The following is a 24,752-nucleotide window of genomic DNA, read 5'->3' as shown; positions in this document are numbered from 1 at the left end:
CACAGATTTTGAGAGGAAACCCGCTGTCGCCATTATATGGGCTACTCTTCCGATTAGCAGCAAGGGATCTTTTATTTGTGTTTTCACAGGCAGGATAGCACAAACCATGGCCTTTGTTGAACCAGTTATGGATCACTGGTCGGTGCAAGTGGTTTACACCTACCCATTGAGCCTTGCGGAGCACTCACTCAGGGTTTGGAGTCGGTATCTGGATTAAAAATCCCATGCCTCGACTGGGATCCGAATCCAGTACCTACCAGCCTGTAGACCGATGGCCTACCACAACGCCACCGAGGCCGGTCTGTATCCAAGTGCTAAATGAAATTGTGTCAACCTAAATAACCGAAGTAATAAGGTCATCTTAGGAATCTTGAAGCACATCATGAAAAAAGTAATGATTATTAAATAAAATTGTTCTTAATACCTGAAGTGAAATTGTAGTAACCTATAATAGCTGTCTATTAGGGTAAATACATGATTATTGATAAAATGTATATCACTTTAATCAAATTTGTAAAGATATCTGGAATGTAAAGTAAATCAAAAATAAATGTTTGCTAAAAAAAAATCATGTTTAAACTATGTTAAAAGCTGTTTGTGCATTCATAGGTAATTGTAGTATACAGAATTTACAAAACCACAGCACCAGTTTCAACTGGTCCAAGTCAAACTCAATTGAATACAATATAATGATACATTTTGGCAAGAAAATAAAGAAACAGGTAACACAAAAAAAAAAGAAAAGTATATTATAAATGTAAAAACATCAACTATCACAGAAGCACCACTAATATCTAATATCAGGTTATACACTATAACAATATTTATAACCATTTTAACAACATACTTGGTAAATGGATCTTCATATACTGTAATGAACTGCCACCATTTAAGATCCATAAGATATATAGTTGCATACATGTATGTGTGATTATTGTGATAACCTAAATATTTGTTTTAATCTTACAAATCAATATGTACAAAGTAACTGCAAAAATGATAAATTTCCTAATAACTGAAATACAAATTGTATTTCTAATGTTCATTGGTGAAGCATGATATAAGAATGAATTTAACATAGAACATTCTAGAGGCATGCATAAAAACCAAAACATTGGACATACAATTTATATATTGTACGAGATCCATTTTGAAAAAAGTTATAAAAGCAACCATAACTGAAAGTAAAGGAAGGTCTGTTGTTAAACCAAAATTTCTGTCTTTTCAATTTCTATTATGCTTTTCTAAACCTCTATCAAAACAGAATTTGTATATACCAAATTTATAAAAAAATAATCTTCATTTCTACAAAAATGTGGAATCAGGTACATGATTTACTTTCGGGTAATAACTGATATAACCACCAGCAGCTATTGCAAACAGACTACAACCAGTAAATAATATTTTACATTACCGGTATCTATACACACATTTTTGTCTTTTGTGATTCAATACATTTCAAGTTAGTCACCGTTTTATATATTCAGTCATATGCTTAATAAATACTGAATATTTGTTCCATCCACTTATTTGTTGATGAATCCATTTCTCATGAACTCTTTAAATTAAGAATTTCAATGAGCAGTTAATATATAACTCCTTCTTCATCCATTCCAGTAATACTTAAAAATGTATAATTTTTTGTTCGCTTATTTTTTTAAACCATAAAATATATAATTCTTTGTTCGTTGTATTATATAAAATGAAATCTGTTCACTTGTTTTTGTTAAAATATCAATCCCCACAACTTCCCACACTGGCACAGTAACCAGCAATGCTGTGAAGATTGCTGTAGTGTTTTAAAATTCTCCATGACTTTTTTTTTTTTTTTAACTATGGACCATATTTAATTTTGTTTTCCACAGCATGTTTTTTGTTGTAGATATTTTTTTATTTGCAGTAGTTGAACATTAAATGTGTAATTCTCTGTTCCTTTGTTTATTTCATGCATAATCATTATGTGAAGACTTCCTGGTTGAGAAGCTTGTCAGTTGACTGTGAATGTGGACTGGCAATGGCGACATCTGTGATAAGAGGATCATCAGATGATAAACGCTGTTGTCTTGAGGAAGATGGGTCCGACTGACTTCTCTGGTAGGCACTCTTATTGGAAAAACACAAAACAATCCACACCATTATGAATATAATGACAACAACAAAATGAACAAAGACAAATATTTTTTTAATTTTTTTGTTAATTGCTTTAATCAATGATTTAATAGCAAGTGAAGACCAAGCAAAAAGGAAAAAAAAACTATGGATTGTACATTAATACATTAATTAACTGATTAATTAATTACTTAGACTTGCTGTCCAAGAATATGCCACGGTTGCAAATGATCTCAGTGGCCTGAATAAGATGGGGGAAGAAAGTTAGTTCTTCTAGCTTGAATGATTTAACTAAATGAGTTTTGCAATAGTTAGAACGTTTAAAGAAATTTCAGCAACAGAACTATTCATAAATTTACACTGAAATTTGAGTTATGATGTGTGTATTTGTTATAGTAAAAATAAAATTTTAAGGTCTAAATATATATAATAAACCAAGTTTACAAAAGGTAATGATTGCATGTTTGTTTTAAATGTATACAAGTCTTAGACACAAACAAAATATGTTGTATGCACATGGGCAAACATCTGTGTTTATTGTAGATGATTAAATACACACGGCTGTTGAGTAAAGTTATACGACAAAGAGGTCAATATCTTTCTTATATTTGGCCCAATGGTTTTGTGTCATATTCAAGTTAAAAGGCAGAAGCCATTTTGGTCTTTTCATAATATAGTCATTACGTTTAAGCAGAAACTATAGTATGCATTTTATTGGCATCATATATTTTGTATACCTTATTTCCGGTTCTAGCCACCTTAGCCCGTGCCACCTGAATCCTCTTCTGTATATCCCTAAAGACATCAGTCTCATCTACGATTTCTTCCTGCAAGAGTTCTTCGATCACATCTTCAAGTGTTATGATTCCGAGAACCTCAACACAAAGTAATATCACTGCTCTTACACCTCATTAACTCGAAAGGTCAAACGTATTAGAGGATGTATTTCTAATTACTTTCTGAATCCATTCACTGAATAAAATAACATATCTGACATTATGTCATATATTTTTACTATTTTTGTAGCTAAAATAATAAGCGTACCAGGATTCTATCTAAATATTGGATTTTTAATAAACAGTTTCATAATGCTTTGTTTTTTTTAATGAAGACCGAGATGTTTTAGAATAAACTAGTGCACAAGGACAGATACATGAATTAAAAAAACAAACAACATTGAGTGGATACACAGTATATTTACCGTGTTAAGCAATAAATAGTATTTATATGACATTAACAATTTTTAACATTGACTCTACATTTTGGACTAATATACATCAAAAAGGGTATACAACAGGGGTGGGGAAAAATTAAATTGTCAATCGGTCCCGCTTGATGTCATCATTAATGGGGAGGGGGGGGGGGGTGAGAGGGGAGAAAAGAAAGGAATAAAAAAATAACTTTTTTTTATCACTTCAGTGAAACCCCCCCCCCCCCCCCCCCCAAATTGTATATATTTTACATAATGGAATAAATAATATAAAAAAGGAATAAAAGTTATGAATTTAAATCCCATATATGTATAAAAAGTAAGAGTATTCAGTACTGTGTCCTGAAAATTAATAAAAGATCGCACTGTTGAAGCGTTTGACCACCTGAGCTAGCACATGTTTAGACGGAGATTAATAACGTTATCACTGATTGGACGAAATTTTACCTCTACTGGCTCTTGAGATAACCAGTACATGTAGCTGTTCTGCTTACTCCCACTTGTTAACAAAAAAGTGGAAACCTTTTGTTAATTTTAAAATCCTTTATAATTATTGGATAGACTACATTGAACAGTCAACAATAAATACATTTATTGATTATTTCAGTATATTTTATGCTATTTCAAGCAGTTTGTATTGTCTCTTGCTTCGGACTGGGACACTCGACCCGACAAAGCTCCGTACATAGGTGTTGACAGGTGTTGATGGTAACCAGTTGCAAACTCTGGGTCCTTTGTTTTAATTGGAGTGTAATACCTTGATGGCTCTCTCACCAAGAATGGTGTTATTGTTAACGTCTGTTTTATCTCTTGACTGGCTCAGCAACTTTGACAAAATTAATGTCTAGCCTAGTGGCTGTGGATTGACACTACTGTAGGTCCGACATCAGTGACTGACGATATATACTTAGGCAGACTTTAAAATCACAGACGTCTGAAACACAAGCTATACTGACCACTATTTATTTATTATTTTAAATCATGCATGAGATACTGATGTCTGGGCAGGCCGGTCCACTTGACGGATAAGAATTTGTTCCAATAATAGAAATGGACAGGTGCTTCGGACCGACAAGAATGACAAAAGTGGGACCGGCAAACACACGTTTTAAAAAACAATTTCAGTCTCAGAGATCGAGAATCGGTACCAGACCAGGAGAAAAGGGCTTTTCCCCACCCCTGGTATACAACATCTGGAAAACAATTTAATGGTATGTCAGCCTACATCTGCTTAAGACACACTTAGCTTAAATCAATTCGGCATTTATTTAAACGAGAACTATGTCTAAATGAGGTTAATTGAATTTGTTTAGTAGTAAACTGATAATACTACATACATGGCCTGAACCTGCAGTCACTGAAACTTCTTGCTGAAAATCTCCCAGAAGTGGAGTAGTGTCCCCTTGACTTCCACTGTCAGCCACTGGCAAGGACCTTTCTACCTCAGAACGTTTAACAACTGCTAAATGACCTGAAATGAAAAGTAATATTACTTATAAGGTAAGACAATGCAATGAAAATATACTGAATAAAAATGTCACATCAACATTAATCCAGAAACAATTGGTATTCTGACAAATATGGCACACACCCACAAACACATACGCAGAGAAAATCTAGACAACCACTTAAAAAGACATCCTATGCCAAATATTAATCCATGCGATTGAATCCTACTGTGAGAACACCCTAAATTGGAACAACATTAGTCTTATACGACAAGTTGTGTTGGAGTCGTACCAATCAGAACATGTCCTATTTCTCATGACAAATCGTAAGCCCTCTGCCAATCGGATCAAATCAGTTTTGTTACCTCACATGTTTTGTTCGTTTCTGTATAAACATCAAAATGTCTGGACTTTATGGGTCCATAAAACCTATTAGTGTCCAGATTTTGTCAGTAATTATTTTGTTACATAATACCATCAGTAAATTGTCTACATTCGTGTTGTCTTTATATCAGTGGAAATTTGTATGTACTTACATTTCCTGCAAAATATTTTTAAACTGACAAGCTTTATTTGACGTTATGGAATCTTATGATGCAACATCTTCCAACATAGAATTTGAGATGCAACAACAAATCACATGCAACAAGTCGATGTGACAAATTGCATTATAAGAACGTCGATGTTGGAAGATGTTCCTAATGTCTGTAGTATTTCAAATTTTATTTAATTTTGTTATACACTGTTCGATACATACAAAATAAAATTTTGTTTGGGCTACTACAGACATTTGGATCATCAGAAATACACCAAAAATAAATAAGAAAGTGTATTTGATATGAAATTTTAGCCATTAATGGGACAGACCCTAGTTTCAGCCCATGAAAATTAACACCAAATTTAATTAATCTACAAGCCTGTAACACATTTGGATAAAGTTACAACTGAGTGAAACATGAGTCTGTGACTTTGAAATGGTGAAATACTCTCTAAAAATAAAGACTAAAAATTGATCCATGACTGTTACCTCTCAGATGGATGTATGTTTTTAAAAATATGATAAATGCATTTTGTGATATTAAAAACACCAAGATGACCAAAAACACTTTGAGTGTACGGAAATGGATAATCTAAACACTAAAATCTAAGTAAAGTATGATTTCAGTTATCAAAAATGGCTCTAATAGTACAAAATATGTCTTAGTGTTTAAAAACTAGGGTATGTCCCTTTAAAATGGCACCGCTACTTGGTAACACATTACAGTGACAGCATAAAGAATTAAAAAGAAACAATTAATGAATAATTGTGACTGAATCAGAATGTTAAGCAATTAGTAATGACCTAACACAGTGTGGTCATATAAGAAAAAACGACAACCATAATTTATTTTTTCTTCACAGACAATCCTACTTACCTTTTCCTGTCTGAAACACATTCAGAAGATCAAAGAGTGGAGTGGAACTTTCAGTAAATAATACTTTTTTTGCGTATCTTGAATCTTCCAGCAGACTCGTTACTGATACTGCATCATCTGGGTTCAGTTTGATCAGTGTCTTCATTAGCAGCAGTGCTACAATGTTCTGCATGGACCCATCATACACAGGAATCCTTGAATGACCATGAGATAATATCTACAATAATAAAGTTAAAGTTAGTTTGCTTTAATTTCACCACTAGAGGACATTGATTTATTAATCATCGACTATTGAATGTCAAACATTTGGTAATTTTAGTCTTAGAGAGGAAACCTGCTACATTTTTCCATTAGTAGCAAGGGATCGTTTATATGCACCATCCCACACACAGGATGGCACATACCACGGCCTTTGATATACCAGTCATGGTGCACTGGCTGGAACAAGAAATAGCCCAATGGGCTCACCGACGTGGATCGATCCCAGACCGACCATGCATCAGGCGAACACTTTACCAATGAGTTATGCCTCACCCCTACAACAATAAAATAGCCAGTACTATAACATACACAGTGAATAATATCTACAACATCATATAATATGCAACATTTAAGAAGAAACATCAAATAATGTTGGAATATTCAAATAGCTGGTTTTAGAATTAAAATAGATAGGCCTATATATTCACTGCATTGATTTCTTAACTGGAAGCAACAAGAAATCTGGAATTTAAAGATAGACTATAAATATTTCACCTGCTGAGAGTTTCTGAAAAAGGAATTTTACAGCCAACTCCTACAATTTAATGTACCTAATATTTTTCTATATAAACACTGTACAAAGCCTACGATATGAAGTTGAAACACAACAGCAGCTGTCAGGATGGGAAGAAAAAAGATAAGACTTCAAGACGGAGAGAATGAAAACAGCACTATAATTTTTTTTTTTTAAAGGTAACTGATTTGTGAAACTAGATTGGATAATATATTGAATAAAGTGCCATTAAAATATACTAGTCACAAGAAGGACCACATGGTCTTGCAGTTAATGGATGATGGAATGGCTCACTTGCTAGCATCTCGTTACTTATCTCATGGATATGCTATCATTCAGATATGGCAAGACTCAACCCCAGTCCAGAATGCTCTGTTTACGTTTTGGTGGCATGGTTATCCAAAACCAGATTGCAAAGAAATTTATACCCTCCCAACTCTTAATCAAACACAAAAAGTAATACAATAAAAAAAAAAGTTTCACTGCAACATGCAGTTTTCAGGCAGGTGCTCTGCTTAGTCAGAAAAAGAAGTTTTAAAAAGTCAAACAATCATTGATTTTTTATGCATTTGCCATATGCTTTCTTCAGGCAACCACAGCAAATGTGAGTAAAAGGCTCATGCAATTTGAAATGCTTTATTCAAGTCTGTAACCTACTTTTCATTACCTATAACCACCCCTAATTTATTTATTTTTTTCTTCAAAAAAGTAAGGTACAATTTGATACTGGCCCATAACCGGTATATTCTGTTTTCTATATTATGTGATATTTTTTTCATGATTTAATTCTATAGTCTTACTGATGACATTGTGTCATGGTCCAGTTTACTGTCAGCACTCAACATAAAGACATCCTTTATTGGCAGCATTGCATCTAGTGCGGTCTTGAACTTCATATCTAGGGCTCCCTGCAATAAAGTAACACAGTTTGTCTTGAGCTAAATACAGCATAGTGCCTGTTGAGGCCAAACTCGACATTACTGTCTTTATGTACATAGATTTCTTGCGTTAATCTTTATTTATGTTTGACGTCACACAAATGTCATGACGTCATGCTTTTAATAACGTTATTGAATTGTCGTTGGTCAACTATAAATATGTTTTATTACCCAGTGAAAGAATGCCGAAGCCTGTTAAATGGTATGTATTATAACTATACATGTATGTACTGTAATTAGATCAGAAAGTTTACATATTATTTGCCTTTAAGGCGAAATGGGCTTTTTATATTAAAGGTGTATATTAAACATGTATAATTATGTATATGGTTATTCTTACGTTACGGGTGGATTAATAGTTTTATTCACCTGTAAAGAATATGTGCAATAATTGTTTGTAATGTCGTAAAGTATGTATTAATTGGCATCAAGTTTTATTATTGTATAAAATGCATTACTGATTTTATCCTCTACAGATAATAATATAATGGATCACCTTTATTGACTAGGATAATATCAGTTATGTATTTGTAATAGTGATATATATATTCTAAGGATAATTTATTTGTTTATTTCGGTCATTCTGTTGCTATTTTGTTGCTGGTATGTTGCTGTTAACAAATAAAGTGAAAAATGGCTTCAGCATTGGCATTGCAATGACGTTCTTCATCGCCTCTCATCTTAATTAAACAACAGGAAAACAGAAATATACACATATCAGTGAATTTAAAATAATATTTAATGTTCTGGGCCCAGTTTTATGAAGTGATCCTTAGCACCAAGATCATCTTAAGAGCATAACTACCATATATATTTAAGGTAATCTTAAGATGATCTTAGCACTAAGATCATCTTAAGAGCATAGTTACCATATATATTTAAGGTGATCTTAGCGCTAAGATTGCTTCATTAAATGGGCGAAGATGAATTTTAATAAATGTCTGCCACAAGCAAACATTAACATCTTGTAAAATTACACGTAACTCTACATGTTTATTTTTATTAAAGTATTTAACTTATAATAATCATATTGCACAATTCATATGCCTGATATGCAGTGGCATATCTACGGAAAACAGCGCCTATGGCAAACACTGAAATTGCGCTCCTGTCCAAACATCTGACATCCATCTTTTAGATAACGTCTGACTTTAATAGAAACTGCTCAGTGTCACCCAGGGCACGTGGCCATACCTGCCAAACCCTAGGTATGCCACTACTGATATTACTATTAGAGCACTAATTGAATGTGTTTTCATTGCTTTGTAAACATGTAAGACACTATCAGTGGCACCCAGGGCACGTACCATACCTGCCAAACCCTAGGTACGCCAATGCTGATATTACTATTAGAGCACTAATTTGAATGTGTTTTCATTGCTTTGTAAACATGTAAGACACTATCAGTGGCACCCAGGGCACGTACCATACCTGCCAAACCTAGGTACGCCACTGCTGATATTACTATTAGAGCACTAATTTGAATGTGTTTTCATTGCTTTGTAAACATGTAAGACACTATCAGTGGCACCCAGGGCACGTACCATACCTGCCAAACTTAGGTACGCCACTGCTGATATTACTATTAGAGCACTAATTGAATGTGTTTTCATTACTTTGTAAACATGTAAGGCACTATCACTGTGGGCTTGAATCCACGTATTATGTTTTTTACTACTGAAGTCACATCTAAAGCAGCTTAAATGCAAAATTCAAGTATAACATATGACAAATCTTTACCTATAAAAATGCCAATTACCAATGATGCAATATACATGGATTATATAACAAGACAAATGGCAGAAATGTGGCAAATGCCCCAAAACACAAATCTTATAACTTAATCAAACTTTAATATAAGATTTTAAAATAAATATACAACCCTGATGCAACCACATTAATTTTGTTTCTGGTAATAATATACATACACCACATTGAAAACAAAAAGGCTACCTTTATGATAAGCACTTCGTCCACCGATAGGTGATCAGTGTTATGAGAATCAGAGCCTCTACTTGGCCCATGGAGGTCAACGAGGACTTTAAGCTCAGCCCGTCTGAAAAACGTCGCATGATCCTGGCCGAGAAGACAGTCTAGGAGCTTAGAGATTGGCCAAGCTATCACAAAAAACAACCCCATCAGCAGGTATACCAAACTGAAATAAAATAAAGAAAACAATCAACCAGTGATCTGATCGAAAGGCAAAATGATAATATAACAAACTACAACAATGAATAAATAAAAACATTAGAGATTCTCTATATTAACCTGCAGTAAGGTTACACACATGAAATTTTATGAATTGGCAAGTAGTTTTGACAATACAATTTTACAATCTTGGTAATAAAAATATATACATGTATTAATATGACATTAGACACAGAAGTTGTTTCGTTTAACTATCACAATCCTTATCATTAAATAAAATGGAAAAACAACCAACATAAATTACAAAAACAAAACAAAATCAACAAACCACTGACTCAGTACCTGTAGACTTTTTGATCTTGGGTGAGACCTTAAATTGTCGATACAATTTTTTTTATAATTGCAAGTTATCCATGCCATGTTGATATTTCAAAAAGAAATCAGATATTTAAACATGCAGTCACATTAACCTTTAGACTACTGGATTAATTTTTGACAAAAACCATGTTGAGTGGGTACAAGTTTATAATTTTTACTCACATAAATTCACTTATAAATAGATAAAATAAAGTTCATGTTTGAATCGGTAAGTATTATTTTCATGGATTTTTCTAATTTTTCTATTTTAAATCAGTTATAGATTAAAATTTGCCAATTTTTTTTTAAAAGTTGCGTTTACTTATGGGCATTTGTGGCCAGCTGTCCAGTATATATGTCCATTATTCCCAATAACAGTGGTTTTCTGACCAGGAGTTAAAAAATAAAACGAACTACGATTCATATCTCAATATTTGGTGATTTTCATTGTCTGTAAAACAATCAAATTTATTATCAAATTGCTGACACAATCAGCTATCGATCGCTGAAAATGACCACGACGTGCCGCCATTGTTGTCAAGCAAAAATATTTGCTAAAAACACTTTTTGAACTAAAAATTCCAAAGTATTTTCGATTGAAAATACTAAATTTAAAGATACAGGAAACAGAGATGTCTTCTGTTTCTTATTAATAAATTGGTTTTGGCGAGTGTCATATGCAAAATGGCAGGAAATATAATTGGGGAATGCACTGTATACAGTATGTCGACTTGCATGACGTTGGGCGAGATATCTCGCCTGCAGTAGTCAGAAGGTTAATAGCCAACAGCAGTGAATACTCACGGTGATAGGGTAGCTCCAATAGCTAGGCCAAATCTGGTACACAGAGCTTGTGGAATCACTCTGAAATACAAATACTAACATAATCAAAACTGAATACAACTGGCATTCATTCTGAACATACACTAAAACTTTGTAATAGAAAGTATAACTTTACAACACTTCTAAAATATAATCAGGGAAGTGTACACAACTGTAAAGAAATAAAATGCTTCTCCGAAACAAGCTTTTGACAACTGGACAATTTCTGTAAACAATTTATGGGTTACACAAATGCAAATTCAGGCAACCCATTTTGTTTTAGTGTAATCCATCTCAACCATGGACATGATGTCCTGTATTTAATGAGCCAACAAAAATGATAATTTTCATAATTTTCAGACTCCTGTGGCAGCAATTATTATGCTCACTGTAATGTATTTTTATATTAAACATTAAAATTAAAGCCATGTTTTAAACATATTTATAATATTAATTTAAAGATAGTGCAAACTTTTATTGTAATAAATTGACGGTTAGGTTTTTTTATTATACAGTAAATATATTACCTCAACAAGACTACAACTTTGCAATGAACGGTTTTATATATGTCTTGGGCCTACATTATAATGTTGAATGTATATCAATCTAATATTAGTGATAATGATGTTAAAATAAATGTATTCAACAAACAAAGCACTGAGATTTGCTAACACTTAGAACAATACCTACTCTCCAAAGAACAGAACAGCCGAGATGGATACTACAATAGCAATAACAGGATCCGATATTCTGTCGAGGAATATGGGCATGGCTTCAACTGCTGCTGCATTGCCCAGGAGGAGCGTGACCAACAGCAAGTGATGACGCTTGACAATTGGCAGAATTCGACATGCGTGCTTCTTCTGTTTTGGAGTTCCTCCATCTTTGAGGATGTTAAGAGTCATTAAATCCAGGGACAAGAGACCCATTGTTAAACCGGACATTATACCTGAAACCACAAGGAAAATATCAGTCATGTTATTCTATTATATGTGAGAATAATGCTAGAGTTGACTGTGCTTGGGAATAATATGGAATTAAATGTCTGTGGCATCAGAGTTAGGGAAAAATGCGTATTTCAGACACAGTAGCTGGCTACCATTTGTTGACGATTGCTGAAGTATTACACACAGTCATCTCTAGCATAATTCTCACACAGATAATAGAATAACGCTAGAAGACACTAGAGGATACAGCCTTATGGGCTACTCAGCAACAAGTGAATTAAGTAAGAAGACACTCGAACTATAATCCGGGCATAATCCGTCCCATGGGGAACGCCTTTTTTCATGCTATGCCATAATTACTACAAGTTATTTATTTCTGAGCCGATTATCGTCTAAATTGGACACAAAAATAGTATTTGTTAGTTATTTCCAAAACACTTTTACGTCAAAGAAAACTGAAATTATTTTAAAAAACAAAATTTGTAGGATGGGATGGGACTATAGGTAGTACTAAACCAAATAACTTCTGGCTGTGTAAAAGTTTGAGGTGTACCAAACTTTTGATAGAGAAGTTGACACCACAAGTCCTGTGATTGATGGTAAATGTGAGTGTGTTGGTTATAAACAAAATTAGTTTCATCTGGGCAAAAAAATGTATGCAATTTTATTTCATCTAGTACCACTTGTGCTTGAAACATGTAAAAAAACCCAGTATCATCCGTTGCCCTGTTTTGGTGAGGTTCCTGTTTTGGTGGTTGCAACGTTATGCGCAACAGTACATACATTTAAATATTATTACGAATTTGACTTTTGCATGGGGAAAGTAAACAAATGTCTGTCATATTCACAGAAATATTCATAAAAATAAAGTTAAAACGAGCAAAGAAAGCAAGATTGAACTTCACCCACTCATAAACATGACACATTTCTTAATACCTTTTTTATATGATTTTTAAAGACTGTAATTTGAAAGAAAACTTAATTTTAAAAATATTTCTGTCTATTCTCAGCTGTACTGATATCTGGTTATTGAAGCCCCATGACTGTCACTGTGTTTGCTGATAAAACTCTCTTTATGGTCCTTATATATTTTAACATAAATATCTTTCTGGATATCTGTATATATATATTTATTACAGGGTTAAAAATTAGTGGTCGATCTGGCTACGGGCGACTAAGAATTTTACAAAGGTAGTCAGTTGGGCGACCATTGATTTTAGGGTCTGGCAAGCATGGTTCCAGTTAAAAAAAGAAACACCTTGCCTGTGCTAGTGCGAAATACATAACTGACAGCAGAAGACATATAGACCATGCTCTATATCTTGACAGCGCCTGACTCAGCTTCTGTGGTTTTGGGCCAGGTCGTTCTAAAAATAGAGCTTAAAACGTATTGAAGAGACTGCATGTATTTTTAAAATCTGGAAGTCGTCGGCTTATTGGAATAAACTGAATATGTCATAATTATCCAGTAGAGCTGCATTTGATCATTGTTATTTAATAATATGGTAAAAAAGAAAGAATCATATTTAATTAGCTAATATTATTATGTGACAAAATCAAAATCTGTCTTGTATGTAGTTCGAACTCACACTAATGTGAGCGCATGTCCATCTATAAAAATAACAACTGAATTTTCCATTAATACAGGGCTTATTCCAAAGGCCAGTTAATTGATTGTCGTTGTCGGTATCATGCACACACACACAAACTACTAAGGCAGAAAATATTAATTTTAGGCCATTGTCCGTTTGCGTCAAAAGGGAACCAATGAATTGGCATGCAACTTCATAATAAATAAAGATAAAAGTAATATAAAAACATATTAATTTATTAAATGTTAAACCCATACCATCTCAAATAAAAATAAAAATGGGGTGGAAGTGAAGGGGAGTTCAGGGTAAGTTAAAATATATATTTATAAATTACCATCAAACTGCATAGATTAAATTTTCTTTTCTGATATAGGTTTAAATCAATTGATGGAACATCCAAGGTAATCTGAACGACAAAACCGTAATACATGATCAGGGCCATATTTCTACACAATGCAGTCGAATGGGTATTTGGACCTGTCTAGTGTCTCATCTTTAAGAGGACAGCCACTCCCATCCTTTACTGGAGTTTACTCCTCTTGCATCGCTACAAAGAGGACTGCCACTCCCAGACTAGTTTAATTACTAAAGCATGCACGGTTCTACATTTAGTCTCTTTGCATTGCATTATTTATTTATTTTATTTCAGAGACAATTCAAGTCATGCTGCATACTTTGGCTGTTCTAACATTTTGTCTTCACCCCTGTGTTAAAAATGAGATTAATATGTATAATTTAATGGTACTTTGTAAAGTAATATTTTAATTTTTACTGGATTTCTTTTTTTTCTTTGTTTTTTGAGTTGGTATGGGTTTAAAACTCAACATGTTTTTTATATGAATTTTAACTTTATTCATTATAAAGTTAAACACCAATTCATCGGTATTCCTTTGTATGGTGAGCACATGGTTATTGTTAAAACACTTAACTTCTGTACTGGTCCAGGACAGACTTGGTTGAACCTTAATTGGATAGAAACCAGTAAATAAGTTATAACAATCTCTTTTAATGAAAACTGAAAAGAAGGGTTCTATATTTATCTGTCCAACAATAACATTTAAAAAAAATGTTATGAATATTATCTTTCCTAGTGTATCTAAGAAATGTTAGACTTAAAAATTTTATAATTTACAATGTTAGTTTTTTTCTGTATGCATCCAGTATTAAAGTACACACATGGTTTGAAGCAATCAATTGGTCCAATGAATAGAAATGCAGTACAAATGCTCAGGATGCTCAAACGAATGTTGAAAAGTAAAGTTTGTTTTATTTAACGACGCCACTAGTGCACATTGATTTTTATCTTTAATATCATCGGCGGAAACCCGCGAAGTTTTCAGTGACCACTTACAAAAAATAACAAAATGCATCGAGATCTTACTGACATATTTAATCATTTGATTTGGCAGTAAACTCCATCAGTATCGGTAAACATTCCCTCCCCTAGTTTATCAGAAGGTCACTAAATTTCTACAAGGCCAGTTTGTCGCTGGAATAAATCATTAAATATAGTTATTATTATTAATTAGAACACCTCGCTACGATAGATGTAGAGTAAATCGGAAAAGATCGCATATATTCGTGAAAACAATTTTCCGACTCTTCGCCCGATATCTCACGAAAGTTACCTAACTTCAATTTGAAGGGAAGTAACTCCATCAATCAATTGTTAGAAGAAAACATTTCGTGGTTAACGGGTCGCCAATAAAACTAAATTTGCGAAAGTAAAACCACCGATATACGTCCGCAAATCGGAAAACACAGTAGGGTTATCCCCTAAATGACACCAAATTAGTGCTTGTGATAGTTTTGGAATGTTTTCGTGGAAATCGTTGTTATATTAAAAAAAAACATTTTTGGATATACAAAAAAAGTTTTAGGGTCGGCAGGTTCAAATTAGGGTCGGTCGGGTAACCGGAAACAAACAATATTTTATGATACGCCTTAACAGGACGCTTCACGATCCTTCGAGGATATAGAAGTATATTAACTATCACTAACCCTACCCTTAAACTAATTCTAACAAATATTTTGTTAAAATTGTTGGGGGGGGGGGGGGGGGGAATAAAGACGACTTGCCCTTTCCTACATTGCATATAGTGTTTTTAAACAAAAACGTTAACTTGGTCGCCTATGCGATTTTATTTGGTATAGTACAACCTATAGACTTTTTCCAATTTGCACGCTGATCATTAAGCATACCTGCAATTATTACCAGTGCACAATAAATTCCTAAATAGATCCAAAACTTTCTGTCATGTATCGTCAGCTTCTTTTCGGGTATATCGTATTCTGTGCCATTGCACAAAACGCGTTCAGAATCAATCACCGTGCAATTCATGATTAAAAAATAGGAGAAAAGTTTGTTGTTGCCAACTAGAGTTATTGCCCCAAGAACGTGCAGATCTAAAACGCGGATTAAAAAAAAGAAAAGAAGGGACTTGTCTGTGTCCTTGAGTAATAAAAGTAATAAAACGGATTTAAATATTATTTTCTCAAAATGTAATCAAACTAGTTCAATAATGACATATGGAGAATGATATAGTTTATAAATAACAACGTATGAAAAAGCTGCATCTCTGCATCAACAGTTTCTGAAGAAGTTTTTATTTTGGTCTCACAAAACAGTTACTGAGTTAGGCCTATGGCAATGACAGCAGGGTTGCAGTCGTACGTTACAAAGTGTCAGTGTGGACGTCAGTTGGTGCGTTACGTGTTGAGAAAATGTTACTCAATAGAACACCAGACTGAGAAGCCTCTGCACATTCCTGTTATGGCAAGCCAAGTAATCAACATTCTGCAACCAATCGATGGACAGGTAAAACGTTATTAATAACCCGGTAACCATAAGCACACATGCGCATTCCTAATTTTAAAAATAGAGGTTTAATTTTTCATTCAAATATATGACCATTGATGACCTTACCATTAAATATTTCAATTTGTTACACTAAGTTTACAATTAATGCAGGTGTAGTGGTTACACAATTGATCATAAGGCTGGTAGGTACTGGGTTTGCACCCCGGTACAGGCTCTCACCCAGAGTGAGTTTAAGGACTCAATCATGGGTAGGTGCAAGGCCACTACACCAACTTGTCTCTCATTAACCGCTAACAACTAACCATTAACCCTCCTTCATGGACAGACAGTGCAAATTGCTGAGGTGTGTGCCCATGACAGCGTTTTTGAACCTTAATTGGTTGTATGCTAGCATGAACAGATTTTATGGCTATATCATAACAGGGTTTTTTTTCCGTCATGAAACAAATTTTATATAAAATTTTATATTGAAATTAGTGTCTGGCATACTTCGTAATTCACCCGAGAGTCATTTCGTATACCTTCGGCATAATCCTGAATGTTTTCAAATTCTTTTCAAAACACTGGCATGATTTTGCAAGTAAGGTTTTGATTGGTCGAATGAAAGGTCAACTGGACATGAGTTCCAATGGGGTGCCGTTAGATCCACAGGTAATAGTAATTAACCAGAGGAACTAATTTTAATTAGATTGTTGATATGTAAATTGACGTTTAATTTGGGATCAACATTTGATCTTTGGTGAGCTTAATTCAATAAATTAAAATGAAAAAATGAAATGAATTTAAAACGACTATTAATTAAGGTAATATTTTTATCTGAAACCATAACTTTGGTGACCTTTGGAGACCCACATGGATTTAATTTGACACATTGTGATTCAATCAAGGGGTTAATTTCTTAGTAGCCTATTAGAAGTAATTTTTTTTTATTCTATCCAGTTTCATATTGGTCATATCCAAAAATTGCTGCTGGTTATCTGCAGAAAAGTATATATAAAGTCTTCTTGCTGCTGATTTCAAACAGTCAAGTATGTAACAACACTGCAGCTGTTGTCTTGGTTGGCTGTACATATTACTGACGTGTAAGCATAAATTCTTTTAGTAATAATCTAACAGAGCAACATTTATGAAAATTTACTTAGCAACTGGTGCAAATCATTTCAAAATTAATTATATATATATCAGTTACAATATCTTCTTGATATTGCATAGTGAATCGTTACATAATATTGGACAAAATGTTCCCTGTCTAGATGTGTATACATGCAGTTTTGTTGAAGGCTTGCCATAAAATATTGTCTTACCTGGGGTATGGTTGGTTAATTAAAACATATTTTTTAATCCTTACAGAGATATGTTGATATGACCTTTGGAGCAGGAGGTCATACAAAGGAAATCTTGTCAGTTGCACCAGAAGCTGAAATGATTGTCCTTGACAGAGACCCAGTAGCTCATGAACTGGCTTGTAACCTGGCTAGTCAATACAGGTAATGCAAAACATTTTCAGGTATACATGTTATGGGTATACACATGTATGTACAGTCAAACTTCGTCATCTCAGTGTTTAAAGGATTGAATCAAGTTCGATATATCGGTGGTTCGAGATAATATTTATTGGTGAAATTTGTGCCATGAGACAATTTCTCAACTTCAAGATATTCAGCACTTATGAAATAACAGAGGTCAAGATAACAGTGATTAACCAGGGCTCGACCATAGTGGTTGCCTGGGGTGTTTTGGCTACCAATTTCTCAATAGGACTACTAGTTGTCTAACCCCAGTAGTCCACCGGGCTACCAAATGTTTTAGCATGTATCTGTATATAAAGTTAAAGTTTCTTTTGTTTAATGACACCATTAGAGCACATTGATTTATCAATCATTGGCTATTGGATGTCAAACAGTTGGTAATTCTGACATATAGTCTTACAGAGGAAACCCGCTACATTTTTCCAGTAGCAAGGGATCTTTTATATGCACTATCCCACAGATGGGATAGCACATATTACTGCCTTTGATATACCAGTCGACCGGCCTCGGTGGCGTCGTGGTTAGGCCATCGGTCGACAGGCTGGTAGGTACCGGGTTCGGATCCCAGTCGAGGCATGGGATTTTTAATGCAGATACCGACTCCAAACCCTGAGTGAGTGCTCCGCAAGGCTCAATGGGTAGGTGTAAACCACATGCACCGACCAGTGATTCATAACTGGTTCAACAAAGGCCATGGTTTGTGCTATCCTGCCTGTGAGAAGCGCAAATAAAAGATCCCTTGCTGCTAATCGGAAAGAGTAGCCCATGTAGTGGCGACAGCGGGTTTCCTCTCAAAATCTGTGTGGTCCTTAACCATATTTCTGATGCCATATAACCGTAAATAAAAATGTGTTGAGTGTATCATTAAATAAAACATTTCTTTCTTTTTTATACCAGTCGTGGTGTACTGGTTAGAACGTAACTGTATATATGTTTGTGAATTAGGAGTCAGGGATGTCATGGAAATTCTTTGTAACATTATTTATTGATACACCTACCTCCACAAATACAAAATCCTACCTATGGCAAGTTATTTGTATCAATCACTACAATCAGGGATTTAGCTCTGATGTTTCTAGACTAAAAACCTAAATAATGCAATTTTTTCCAGCCTATTTGAATGTCAAAATTTTAATCTTGTTGCTAAATGTTTTTATGTATTGTGCAATATCTGAATAACAAAACACAAATTTAGAACAAAGTTAAAGTTTGTTTTGTTTAAAGACACCTCAAGAGCACATTGATTTGTTAATCATATAGGCTATTGGATGTCAAACATTTGGTAATTGCGGCATATAGTCTTAGAGAGGAAACCTGCTTCATTTTTCCATTAGAAGCAAGGGATATTTTATGTGTACCATCCCACAGGTAGGATAACATATACCACAAGCCTTTGATATACCAGTTGTGATGCACTGGGTGGAACGAGAAATAGCCCAATGGGCCCACCGACGGGGATCGATCCCGAATGGACCGTGCATCAGGTGAGCACTTTACCACTGGGCTACGTCCCGCCCCACATTTAGAACAAAGGTTATTCTCCTTTAATATTGGAGCATTCCTGAAAGATGCATCTTTTGGGATAAAGGCCTCGTGGTGGAACCACTGGGCTGTTAACTGTTTTCAGTCAGTACTTCATGAATGGTGGAACCACCAGGCTGTTAACTGTTTTCAGTCAGTACTTCATGAATGGTGTAATGGTGTAGGAACTAAGGAGATGAGTCTTAAGGGCATGTGCTCTCCCACCCTTTTACATTATGCTCTATGTATCAAGGGTGGGAAAATGTTTTTGTGCTCCCCACTTAGGTGTGCCTCCCTGTAACGTATTGGGCCCATAGTATGTGTCATTTTGTGTGAAACCAATGTGGCAACAGTGGGTTTCTTCTGTTACACTAGAGTCGTAGACAAAAGGTCATAATTAGCATATGTTGGACACCCAATAGTGTTTATAATCAACAATGTGCTGAGGTGCAGTAAACCAAACATTGCTTTGATAAACATTTTAATAATTTATATCTTATGATATACATTACAGAAAAGGTCAAGTGATCCCACTTCTTGGCAGATTTTCAGACATACCTCTGTTGTTTTCATCTAAAAACATTGAGCCAGGGTCTGTTGACGGTATTGTGTTTGACCTAGGAGCTTCGTCTATGCAGTTTGATCAGTCAGAAAGAGGATTCTCATTAGTTCGAGATGGGCCGTTAGACATGAGGATGGATGGACAGAGGTACACAGTAGAGAAATAATTACACATAGTACAATACTGAGTTGAATTCATTGATTGCTTACTGAAGATGACAATGGTGGATCATAATAAATACTTCTATCTTTATGACCTTGTGAAGAATACTGTAACGGGTCGAAATACTGCAGGTCAACATCACCATGAGTTGGGAGGTATTTTTGCCTCTCATCCTGATTGGACCAGCAATTATTTCATGTTTATTTTCACACATTAGTTTGATTTAATAACATTTGGTCCGTCAGGTTTTGATTAGGGTTGGCTTCAGTTGTAGCTAGCCATATCAAATGTCCAGCAGGTACTTCAGCAAATTTTGATCCCTGATGTAAGATATTGAAAATCCTGTTTTCATATATAATATATTTATCAGCTGAAAATAAGTTTTAAAAAAGCTTGTTTTGTCTAACCACACCACTAGAGCACATTGATTCATCGGCTATTGGTTATCAAATAATTGGTAATTTTTGACCCGCTACATTTTTCCATTAATAGCAAGGGATCTTTTATATGCACCATCCCATATTGACAGGATAGCACATACCATATGGCCTTTGATATATCATAGATTGTCAAGTAGTCTTGTTTTAAAGATTTTTTTTTGTCCATGACAGTATACATAGAACATTTGTGTAATTATTAGTTCACACACACATATATATATATATATATATATATATATATATATATATATATATATATATATATATATATATATATATATATATATGATTATTTTATTTTACCAGATTGCCCGATCAACCAACAGCAGCAGATGTGGTGAATATGTTAGACCAGGAAGATCTTTATGAGATTATTAAGAAATATGGAGAGGAGAAAATGGCACAACACATATCTCATGCTATAGTTGAGACGAGATACGCATTTGGGAACATCACACGTACTAAACAACTTGCAGACATTATTGCTGGTGTGTTCTCTAGGTATGTGAGAGAAATGTTAGTTGTAGTGAGGTTGTTTGGTTATTAGATATAAAGGTAACATTTAAATACATTTAAATGGCTTTTGTTTTGGTTACAAAATATGTTTAGTTATTCTTTTGTTAATTAATTAATTAATTAATTAATTCACAACCCCCAACCCCCCCATCAACAACAAAAAATCCAACAAACTCCCTCACTCACTCACTCACTGATTCATTGATTCATTTCATTCATTGATTCATTCATTTATTCATTCATCAAAATAGTCTTTGGTTTGTAACATATGGTACTTCAGTTGTGAGTACCTGATACCTCATACATTCATAACTTTTTGTTTTAGCTTGTAACAAATATATAGTCTGTTTGATGCTCCTGACATCTAGTAGGGGTAGGACCCAGGGGAGACATGCCTGAACTCCTGTGGATATAGGCATGTAAAACAAGTTTCAAGTTCAAGTACTAATAAAGGCACACATGCAGGAAATTGTGCAGGACCCAGGTTGGGGGTCTGTACTGCTGTGAGTGAAGTTTTTAGATGGGGGAGGTGAAGATGGGTCGAGCTATGCTACTGGCAAAAAATATATATTGAAAAACAAAATTAACTTGGAGCGAGAGTTGATGTCCTTGCAATAATCACAACATAATTGTTCATTGTTTTCTGTTTGCAGCAACCACAGAAAGGACATGATGATGAGACATGCCCACGTGGCTACTAAAACCTTCCAGGCATTGCGCATCTTTGTGAACAATGAACTGAATGAACTACACAACGGACTGGAGATGGCCTTCAGGTATTTGAGAGTGGGAGGCAAATGTGCTGTGCTATCCTTTCACTCTCTAGAGGACCGGATAGTAAAACGCCATTTTCATGGAATAGACATAGACGCACATCTTAACATGAGCATGCGGGACCATTATCGAAACTCTGCTAGAGTGTTTGCCAGAGAGGAGGTGGAAAAATTACTGGAAAAAAGATGGAAGCCCATGTCTAAAAAAGTCACCTCTACAACTTTTGAGGACAGGATGGAAAATCCCCGAGCTCGATCTGCAAAACTTAGATCAGCAGTGAAGATTTTGTGAGACCTGAACTGATGCTTATAAAACTTTCAAAGTTTGAACTCAAGACTCTAATAGAGTCTGAGACTTTATCGTCATGGCAATGCCATATGACTTGCATGCATGTGATGTCATCTGAAACTGAGCCTAGACTGTAAACGTTTTATAACTGCTGGTTTCTCATTGTCTAGGAATACACACTTTCAATTTGTTTGAATGGATCTTAGATAATTTCAGTTGTTGCTATAATAGACTCAAATTTGTTTTTGTCAGAGATGCAAGATATATTATTATTTTAAAAATATTTCTCAACTGACTGCTTTTTGTTCTCATAAAACATGCAGGTAACTGTACAATGGGATGTGGAGAAATTATATTAATATGCTTAAAGTGATGCATTAATAATTCTTTTGCATTATTGAGTGATACATATTACTATTCCACATTGGGAATTTATTTCTGGAAATGTATAACTCTTATTTTAGAAATAATATATATATATATTTATCATGACAATGTTTATTTGTATACTGTGAAACAACGTCTGTGCCAAACTGGATTGTAACACTTTGAATGTGAAATATTTGACTTATTTCATTCACATGTAATATGTATGGAAAAAATGGGTGAATAAACCCTAGTGTACCAGAGATGCTTTCTTTACGCAGGAGTTTCTAGGAAACTTGTAATATTTGTTTTATCATTTATTTAAACAGAAGTATTGCCAATAGTTTCTCCTAAGTACATAATCCATGCTAAACAATCCTATACATTAATAATGCATTAACACGATGAAGTGACCCTCTTGACAGCTGAGGTTGCAGTACTCATGACTGGTGCCACTGGTGGGGCAGGATATGCGCAGATTTTGCGTACACCTGATATCATCACTGTTTTTACAGTGATTCATGAGTGTATGTCATCACAGCTGTATTTAATCCAGTAGACTCTGACCTGTGCTAGTTTTGATTTAGTAAACTAATCTTGGAATGGCAGTCCTCTTTGTGGCGGTCAAAATGATATATTGTTCAGGGCCCCGTTTTACGAAGCGATCTTAGCGCTAAGATCACCTTAAATGTCTATGCCCAATAAAGGATCTCAGCTGTCCTATAGATGAGGCAATTTAGATTCATGTAATCAACCACTATTTTGCAGACTGTCTACTCGACTCTGCATTGTGTAGGGATACGGTCTTGATCGTGGATGGCGGTTTTATGGTTCAGACACAAATATAAATGAAGGCATTTGCTATCTCCTTAAGCGTGCGCTAAAACAGCTTGCTCTGAATGTGCACGTTAAGCCCTATGACCTATCCCCTTGCGACGTAATAATACTGCTGTATTATTCTAAACTGTCGTTTGCATGCAATAGTTGATGCTGCCTCCATAATATTTTTCTTTCATTGCGAGAGGTCTATTGGGAGAGGTCTCTTGGGAAGATTGTCATACAAAATAATGAAGCATGTTAGTGTAATTTCGAATAATTTGGGTGCCCTTTTTACAAGTTGGATTCCCTACCAAGAAATATAATGTATCTTCCCTAGACGGGATTTAAACAGTCGGGGAAAACTATCAGGCGACGGACCGTGCTCCCCCCCCCCCCCCCCCTCCCGTTGAGTTAGAAACACTACTGCCATATTGTCATGTTAAAGTGCTCGCAATCAGTTACGGCAGGTTCGATGCTCACGTAATTTTACGTGCACTTCGTCAATATCTCACTAATCGTATAGTAGTGCTTACGGGGAGCTTGCGTCCACGTAAACAGCTACGTGGGATTTGTGAATAAGGCCTCTGGCCCGTAACCACCGAAGCGTCGAAGGATGTGGGTTGGGGGGTGTTGACCGCCTCTCTATTCAGTGTGTTTCAGGTCGTCCTAATGTTTGTAACTAGCTCAAACCAGATTTGGTTCCCCAAAAGTTTTGAACACACGAAATTATCTTATCTACAGAGCAGTTGCCCTACCTAAAAATTATTTTCAGTATGTAACATCCCTGAAAAGGCTGCAAAATTGTAGTTTAGAGCCTCTAGATTTCAAAATTTCCAGGGGACCCCCTAGTGTCTTTTGTGCTTTTCATGCTCGTTCGTTCCAAGAATTCATCTGTCCACCTCCCAAAAATCCTAGCTACGGCCCTGATTTATCCATCCAACTATCCATTGGTTAACTCCTGTTTTTACCCAGTATTGTTTTTAACTTCCAAGCTAGCCTTTTCTATTTTATACCTTACTGGCTTGTATGCCCACAAGTTTGTATGTTTATTCTTCTGGTGATGTTAGTTTTTACACTGACGAAACGTCGAATATTTAAATATTTTTATATATATATACATTTAATTTTAACGTGGTTTCAATAAAAACAATTTTATAAAGTTTAATCAAAAACGTTTAATATACATCCAATGC

General features: G+C 34.8%; 2 protein-coding genes across 3 annotated transcripts; one reads left to right on the top strand and one right to left on the bottom strand.

Moving 5' to 3' along the window:
- Positions 1-183: 183 nt before the first annotated feature.
- On the bottom strand, positions 184-16,102 carry LOC121372245 (DUF21 domain-containing protein At4g14240-like). 2 transcript variants are annotated; one of them, XM_041498535.1, is made up of 9 exons: positions 15,964-16,102; positions 11,913-12,171; positions 11,205-11,264; positions 9,849-10,050; positions 7,758-7,865; positions 6,183-6,399; positions 4,657-4,790; positions 2,847-2,984; positions 184-2,103 (listed from the first exon to the last, which is right to left on the bottom strand). In XM_041498535.1, exons 1-9 carry the CDS (start codon positions 16,100-16,102, stop codon positions 1,957-1,959), a joined length of 1,404 nt encoding a protein of 467 aa, XP_041354469.1. In that variant the 3' UTR covers positions 184-1,956. The 2 variants fall into 2 exon arrangements, with proteins under 2 accessions (XP_041354469.1, XP_041354471.1); XM_041498537.1 differs by having other exon boundaries at positions 15,977-16,081.
- Positions 16,103-16,241: 139 nt separating this feature from the next.
- LOC121372244 (12S rRNA N4-methylcytidine methyltransferase-like) lies at positions 16,242-23,002 on the top strand. Its single transcript, XM_041498534.1, has 5 exons — positions 16,242-16,579; positions 17,933-18,069; positions 20,147-20,341; positions 21,103-21,297; positions 21,966-23,002. Exons 1-5 carry the CDS (start codon positions 16,406-16,408, stop codon positions 22,375-22,377), a joined length of 1,113 nt encoding a protein of 370 aa, XP_041354468.1. The 5' UTR covers positions 16,242-16,405; the 3' UTR covers positions 22,378-23,002.
- The last annotated feature ends 1,750 nt before the right edge of the window (positions 23,003-24,752 follow it).

This window comes from Gigantopelta aegis, chromosome 4 (assembly GCF_016097555.1).
Source record: "Gigantopelta aegis isolate Gae_Host chromosome 4, Gae_host_genome, whole genome shotgun sequence".
NCBI lineage: Eukaryota > Metazoa > Mollusca > Gastropoda > Neomphalida > Peltospiridae > Gigantopelta > Gigantopelta aegis.
The sequence above is the reverse complement of the archived record's forward strand: the minus strand, read 5'-3'. Positions and strand labels throughout refer to the sequence as shown.